The sequence below is a fragment of the Podarcis pityusensis genome (assembly GCF_964106645.2).
Source record: "Podarcis pityusensis genome assembly, chromosome: 7".
In the NCBI taxonomy this organism is placed as follows: domain Eukaryota; kingdom Metazoa; phylum Chordata; class Lepidosauria; order Squamata; family Lacertidae; genus Podarcis; species Podarcis pityusensis.
In genome coordinates, this window is record NC_138031.1 from 6339493 (window position 1) to 6347715 (window position 8223).

At 48.3% G+C, this 8223-nt stretch overlaps 1 protein-coding gene across 5 annotated transcripts in view; it reads left to right on the top strand.

The window, feature by feature from the left end:
- Positions 1-7971, top strand: part of GPR20 (G protein-coupled receptor 20) — a 30796-nt gene extending 22825 nt beyond the window's left edge. For all 5 annotated transcript variants that reach the window (XM_081012762.1, XM_081012759.1, XM_081012761.1 and 2 more), the window contains one exon: positions 6071-7971. In XM_081012762.1, the coding sequence (XP_080868888.1) occupies positions 6092-7129 (1038 nt within the window). In that variant the 5' untranslated portion in view covers positions 6071-6091 and the 3' untranslated portion in view covers positions 7130-7971. The remainder of the gene's footprint in view (positions 1-6070) is intronic.
- Positions 7972-8223: the final 252 nt, after the last annotated feature.

The following is an 8223-nucleotide window of genomic DNA, read 5'->3' on the forward strand; positions in this document are numbered from 1 at the left end:
TGGGAGCTGAGGGGATGTGTATACACAATATAATTGTCCCAGCCTCCCCAATAAAATGTTTTTTACGAGGCTTTAAGTGTGTGTGCCGATAAATATAGAGATGAGTGAGGAACCAATTCCACTCAGCCCCGTCGCAGTGTCTCTTTTAACAGAGCTCTTCAAATCAAGGGAATATTTTTAGCCGCTGTGACTTCAGCAGGGAAAGTACCCTGAGAAGACAAAGCTTGGGAGATAAAAACAACAACAACCACCCCAAATGCGCCACCCAACAAGAAGGACTTAGCCACACTCCCTGCTCTTTCCAAGGAGAGCTCCCCACTTTAATGTTCCATGTCTGAGTATGTGGGTTGTTTGGATCAGAGCTTTTCCCGCAAAAAGCCACTCTCTGAAGCTGAATTGGATCAAATTTCCATTCCGGTTTCCCAACAGATTTGTGTTTGCTCCAATTGAGCTTTAAAGAGCGGGTTTTCGCGGGGTAAGTTCTGGAGCAAGTTCTGTGATATTTTGATTGATGGATTGAATCATACAATTGTAGAGTTGGAAGGGACCCCCAGGCATAGCTGTCAACTTTTCCCTTTTCTTGCGAGGAATCCTATTCGGAATAAGGGAATTTCCCTTAAAAATGGGAAAAGTTGACAGCTCTGCCCCCAGGATCATCTACTCCAACCCCTTGCAATGCAGGAATCTCGACTAAAGCATCCATGTCAGATGGCCATCCAACCTCTGCTTAAAAACCTCCAAGGAAGGAGAGTCCATAACCTCCCAAGGGAGTCTGCTCCACTGTCAAACAGTTTTTACTGCCAGAAATCTCTTCCGTATCTAGTCAAAATCTCCTCTCTTGTCCTCGGTCCTGTATACCTGAAGGAGCATCTCCACCCCCATCGTTCAGCCCGGACACTGAGATCCAGCGCCGAGGGCCTTCTGGCAGTTCCCTCATTGCGAGAAGTAAGGTTACAGGGAACCAGGCAGAGGGCCTGCTCAGTAGTGGCGCCTGCCCTGTGGAACGCCCTCCCCGCAGATGTCAAGGCAATAAACAACTATTTTACTTTTAAAAGACAACTGAAGGCAGCCCTCTTTAGGGAAGTTTTTAATGTCTAATGCTGTATTGTTTTAAATATTCAGTTGGAAGCCGCCCAGAGTGGCTGGGGAAACCCAGCCAGATGGGCGGGGTATAAATAATAAATTATTATTATTATTATTATTATCTCTTGTCACTTGAAGCCATTGGTTCTCAGGTCCTACCCTTCAGAGCAGGATAAAACAAGATTGCTCCATCTTTCATGGGGCAGCCCTTGAGATATTTGAAGATGGCAATCATATCTCCTCTCAGTCTCCTCTTTTCCAGGCTAAACATACTCAGCTCCTTCAACCGTTCCTCATCTGGCTTGGTTTCCAGACCCTTGATCATCTTGGTTGCCCTCCTCTGCACACCTTCCAGCTTGTCAACATCCTTATTAGATTGCGGTGTCCAGAACTGGACACAGTATTCCAGGTGTGGTCTGACTAAAGCAGAATAGAGTGGCACTATCACTTCCCTTCAACTGATTAAAAATATTTAAAAAAATAGTCTAGTAGCACCTTAAAGACCAACTAAGTTTGTTGGGCTTTTATGTGCATGCACAGTTCTTCAGATACACTGAAACAGAAGTCACCAGACCCTTATATATAGTGGGAGGGTGGGGTGTTTCTCAGAAGGGTAATAGGAGATGGGTGATTGGCTCAATGGGTATGCTAAACCTGTTGACGACTGATAATGACTGCAATTAGTCCTACAGGAAAAAGGAAGGGATAGTATGCAGGTGATCAAAAATAGCTTTAGCATATGTAATGAGACAAGAATCCAATATCTCTATTCAGACCAGGTCTCTCCATAGTTTTCAGTTTGGTAATAAGTTGTACTGGACACTAGACGTCTGTTGTTGGTTGATTTCATAAAATGTGACACCACTTGACTTTAAAAAGGGGGGGGGGACAACAACCTGCAAAGCGGTTTATTAAAAAGATAAAACAATGCTATTATCGATAAGAAAATTTAGCAAGAATAACGCAACACAAGGCTTTCAAAAAGTTAAACTAACAATAGACGAGAAACATGAAAACTCACACCACCTTTCTAAACATCTAGGTAGGCTTGTCTAAACAAAAACATTTTAAAGGTAAAGGGGACCCCTGACCATTAGGTCCAGTCATGGCCGACCCTGGGGTTGCGGCGCTCATCTCGCTTTATTGGCCAAGGCAGCCAGCATACAGCTTCCGGGTCATGTGGCCAGAATGACTAAGCCGCTTCTGGCGAACCAGAGCAGCGCACGGAAACACCGTTTACCTTCCCATCGGAGTGGTACCTATTTATCTACTTGCACATTTACGTGATTTCGAACTGCTAGGTTGGTAGGAGCTGGGACCGAGCAACGGGAGCTCACCCCATCGCGGGGATTCGAACCGCCGACCTTCTGATCAGCAAGTCCTAGGCTCTGTGGTTTAACTCACAGCGCCAGCGCAAAAGAGGGGACAATGAAGGCGTCTTCCTGATTTTAATAAGCAAGGCGTTCCAAAGTGTCCTGTTGGTGCACATGGTGCTCAGCCAAAAGGGTGCAAAATAATAATAATATTTTTTTAAAGAAACCTACTGAGAAGATCAATAAAAAAGCAACTGTACCAAAAGGAATTGTGGTGAAAATAAGAAATATTTTTTTGGGGGGCACCAGATTTTGTCCTTGCGGGGGGTGCCACGTTACTAAAAGCAGCCCCTGCCTTCAGGGTGGTTGCAGCTCCCCTTGCTGCCCTGCCTGGCTCTGCGTCCTTTTTCCCAGTTCCATGCAGAGACTCTCTCTTTTGCTCTTCACAGCAGCCTCTTCTTCCTGCCTCTCAGCCTTCATCAGGGCACTGGAGGAGCCCTCTCTGAAGGCATAGCCAGCCCTTCTCACTTTCCACAAAAGTAAAATACCATATTTGGCCAATCTGAGCTGGAGCAGAGCAAGAACTTGCCAAGAGACAAAGCGAACCGTTTGAAAGAAAGAAAGAAAGTTTTAACCCTTCATTTATAAATAAAATGATAAATCACTGGGAGAAAGTTTAAACACAGAGGTTTTGGAGAATTAAACAGGGTTGGGGAAAATTTTTTGCCCAGCAGCAGGAGCAAGGAAGAAGCAATAATAGTAATAACTTTGATTCAAGTCTAGGAGATGCAGGAAGCCAGAAACGTTAATGCAGATGGTTTGTTTAAATTGCGCTCTTTTGAGTTTTCATGCCAGGAAAATGCATCTTTGTATCTCACCTTCTTTCTCAGGAATGTAGGAAGATACTGAGGCCGTGTTCCCACCATACATTGAATTCGCTCTGATACCTTTTTAAGCAGTCATGGCTTCTCCTAAAGAATTCTGGGAGCTGCAGTTTGCTAAAGGAGCTGGGAGTTGTTTGAAAACCGCTGTGCCCTATGTCATTCTCAGAGTTGTCTTACAAGCAATCCATCTAGGCCAGTGTTGTCCAATAGGCAGCTGGAGATTTCAGGCAGATGTTTGCTCCCTAAGGTCCTTGTAGCTGGAGAGGCCAGGAGCTGAGCACCTCCACATCTTCACACTCTCTGGGTTAGGCACGTACCCTCCAACACAACTCAGACCGATCAATCAATCAATCAATCAATTTTTATTTATACCCCACCCTTCTGGGTTTAAAAACCGGGCTCAGGGTGGCACCTCAAATATAAAACATTGATTAAAATGCAACTTGAAAACAGCATAAAACAGCATAAAATACGACATAAAATGCAGCGTCAATATCAATAAAATTCAAAAATTCAGGGGTCATTTTGGGGAGGGAAGGAAGGAAGGAAGGAAGGAAGGAAGGAAGGAAGGACCCAGTCACTAGACATAAAGTGATCACCAAGTTGGTCCTACTAGGGCCAGCAAGGAGGCCAGGGAATAATTTAAATATGGGGTCCCAGAGAGGGTTTCTTCATAGAAGAGTAAAGGGGGAAAGGGAATAGAGGATCAAGCTAATTCAAATTGAAGGCCGGGCAGAATAGCTCTGTCTTACAAGCCCTGCAGAAGGAGATCAAGTCCTGCAGGGCCCTAGTCTTGTGGAACAGAGCATTCCACCAGGTCGGAGCCATCACTGAAAAAGCCCTGGCCCTGGTGGAGGATAGTCTGGCTTCCTTAGGGCCGGGGACCTTTAAGCTATTGTTATTCATGGACCTTAGGGTCCTCTGTGGGACATACCAGGAGAGGCGGTCCTGTAGATACGAGGGTCCTAGGCCGCATAGGACTTTAAAGGTCAAAACCAGCACCTTAAACCTGACCCTATACTCCACCGTGAGCCAGTGCAGCTGGTAGGGCACTGGGTGAATATGCTCCCATGGCAGGGACCCCATGAGGAGCCTCGCTGCAGCATTCTGCACCCGCTGGAGTTTCTGGGACAGTTTCAAGGGCAGCCCCGTGTAGAGCGAGTTACAGTAGTCAAGCCTGGAGGTGACCGCCGCATGGATCACTGTGGCCAGGTTGGGGCGGGAAAGGGACATTTCTCACTGTCCCCAACTGACCCTCCTCATTTTAAGTTCCTTATACGAAAATCATGCACTGTTATTCAGGCAGAAAGATTTGCACATGGAAGTAGAGGGATATTGCACCACATGTTCAATTGCCTGTGTGGAGTCTGGCCCAGAGTCCTTGCACAATCAGGATTAGATTTTGAGCCTAGCTTCCCTACAAAAGCCCTGCAACCTGTTTCCTGTAAGAACAATATGGCAACAGCAACAACAGTTTCATGGGCATGTGCAAATTGCTGTTTCCCTCACCACTGAGCATCCAGACATATCTGGAAATAAGGGTAGGGCCAGGCTAGGCTTTGAGTCCTCACATCTCCAGCTTCGAAAAAGAATCATGGGATTCAACATGAATTACTGTCATTACATGTCAGCAGACTGCCATTGGAACAGGGGAGGGAGGCAGGGGGCCCGTTGGGATACGGAGAGCCTCCAAAACTCCTGAGGAGCAGTTCCTCTTCCAGCGGTGGTAAAAGCCACACCTCCAGTGGGGGAAGAGAGGGTGTCCTGGTCCCGTGGGTTACCCGAGAGGCGAGGTCCAAGTCCGGTCTGTGGTCAAGGTGCAACATGGAGGCAGTCCGTAGTAGCTGAAGCTGGGTGCAGGGCAGGGAGTCGGGTGAAGTCAGGAACAGGCATGCAAGCAGGGAGCCAGGGCGGGTCAGGAGCTCTGTCCAAAAAGCAGGACAGGGTTCAGGCAGGAACTAGCAACCAACAATGTTGCTCCCGCAACTTGGGACTAGGGCGGGCTGGCTGGCTTTTATCTGCCCTGAGGCATAGGGCAGCCCCGATCCTCTGGTGACTCGCCTCTCCTGGCCTGGAGGCGAGCACTCCTCCTGCGGGAACTTAGTTCCCTCCGCCTCTCTGCAGCTCAGGAGCGGCTGGAGGGTTACCGGACTCAGAGGCAACCTCAGCTTCCTCTGACAGGGCTGAGAGTGGAGCACCTGCAGGCAATGGGTCCTCCATCACCTCAGGAGCCTGAACAGACTCAGCTGGTGCCTGCACCTGAGGATCCAGCACAGGTGAGGACCCTTCAGGCTCATGCCCCAGCCCCGGCTCAGCTGGTTCTGGAGGCGGAGAATCCTGTGCAGGCTGGGATCCCTCAGGTTCAGCGTCCGAGTTGGAATCCCAGGCCATCACAGAGGGAAGGGGCCAGCCAAGTGAGGAAAGGGCTTGAGGATGCTGCTGAGAGCCCCAGCGCCTCACCTAGCCAGGCTGGCCAGGAGAGACGCACGCCACTTCTGTCGCCCAGCTTGCGCAGAGGGGTGAAACGTAAGGAGGGGAGGAGGAGGCTTGGGGTGCCAAAGTTCTTGTGTTGGGGGAGAAACCAGAGGGGGCCACGCCCGGATTCTGCAAGTGACTAAGACAGACATGAACTTTGTGGATCTGCACAGTAAATAGTTTGCACAAATAAAACCTGTAAAAGACAGGTCGGAGTCCTGCCTGGTTACTCACGAGCAACCACCACCCGCATCTGACATTACAGTTCTGTGCAAATGTGAAACTGAGACTGACTCTTTGCTTGGTGTCTTGCAGGTGCCTGTAAAACACTCGACCATGGCATCTCCCAATGACTCCACAGTGTCGTCCAATTACACCACTTACAGCCTGTTCAACAAATTTGTCCACCTCGATGGAGAACTGTCGGACACGTTTTATACCCTGTGGATAGTGCTGGTGGTGATCAATGCCATCATTTTCCTGGTGGGCGTGGTGTTGAACTCTCTGGCCCTCTACGTCTTTTGCTTCCGCACCAAGACGAAAACCACCTCGGTCATCTACACCATCAACCTGATCATCACCGACTTGCTGGTGGGCTTCTCTTTGCCCATACGGATCATCATGCATTATAGCGCCAGGAACTGCCAGAGGTGTGCCCTCGTCCACATCTTCACCTACTTCGTCAACATGTATTGCAGCATCCTCTTCCTCACCTGCATCTGCATCGACCGGTACCTGGCCATTGTCCAGGTGGAAGCCTCCCGCCGGTGGAGGAACCCCAACTATGCCAAAGGCATCTGCATTTTCATCTGGGTCTTTGCCACCGTGGTCACCTTCTCAATCCTCACCATGGCCATGCAGTTCTCAGAGTGCTGCATTGCCCAGATCCTGCCCCTCATGGTCTGCGAGTACCTGTTCCCCCTTGTCATCATCACCTTCTTCACCACCAGGATCATGTGCGCCCTCTCCAAGCCGACGCTCATGCACCAGAGTCGCGAGCGGCGGATGAGGGCAGTGCAGCTCCTCATCACGGTCCTCATCATCTTCATGATCTGCTTCACTCCCTTCCACGTGCGCCAGCTGGCCATCTCCATCAACCCAGCCATGCCCAATGACATCAGCTTGATCGTCTACCACGTGACCGTCACCTTGAGCAGCCTCAACAGCTGCATGGACCCCATCGTCTACTGCTTTGTCACCAACAACTTCCAGTCAACCATGAAGAACATCTTCAGGAAGTCTGAGCCGGAGCAGACCAGTGGAGACATCATCAGCGTAAACAAGGGCTCGGGCTCGAATGCCATTATGGCCTTCTCAAATGCTGTAGGGACCCCACTGGCCCTGCCCTCACCAAATAGTACAGCGAGCTCCTAAAGGCTGGTGCCTCCCCATGTACATTGTTGTAAATGTCAGGATATGCGACACTATTCTCTTTCCTAAGAGTAATTTAGAACATCACGTTGACCTTCAAATATGAAGCAACACTCCTTGGGTTCTCCAGTGGCACCAAGAATGGCAGGCTGGCTTTCTCTTGTGGGAATGATATGGCGAGGTCTCCACTTCATTGCCAGTTCCTGGGTTTGCAGCCCAGGACGGAGTCTGCATCCCGACTTTGCAGCACCAGCTCCCTCAAGCTGGGAACCACAGAGCAAAGGACAGTCGCAGCTACATATTTTGGCAGGTCCGTCCACTTCTCCACAATCACTTGGAGAGAACTTGAAACATAGAAGGGTGTTTTGTTTTGTTGTTCAGATGCCACTCCTATAGACAGTTTCAACTACGACAGAAGGAAATGTTAGCAATGGGTGCTTCCAGACTATTGCTATGTTCAAGTGGAAGTCAGCCATGGACCGGCAAATTTCAGCTGATTTAGCCTTCTTATGCAGCAAATCCACTTTTCACTCCAAAATCGTTAATTTTCTGCAATAAGGAGATTGATGGGAAAAGGCAGTGGAGAGTGTGAGATAACAACTGTTTTATGCAACGTTTGTACAATCGCCTCACAAACAAATCAGAATGGATGCTCAATAAACAGTCACTATGGTCTCACCACTCGACAAACTTTGCACAAATAAATCAGAATGGATGCTGTCTGGAAGCAACCAATGACTTAGAACTTTGAAGGATAATAATAAAGGAGATGAACAATTTTGAGAAATTGGTGGTGGTATTATTATTATTTTTAATGTATATCCCAACTGAATGCAAAAAGTCAAGAGAGCAATAAACAAGAGATTTATAAGCACGATTAACTATGAGACTTGTTTCTCAGGAATATTATTATTTCTGGAAAAAGTCACCCAAGATAGCTGTGGGCAAACTGTGTTTTTCAGGCACTCAGATGTAAGAAAGACCCCAGTGGACTATTTTGGGGATAAAAAGTAAAACCAGGATATTTCCGCAAAGAAATGAGGGAGGGAGGGAGAATTCTTAACCTCTTCTCTGCCTGCTGATTTTTTTGTTGCAGT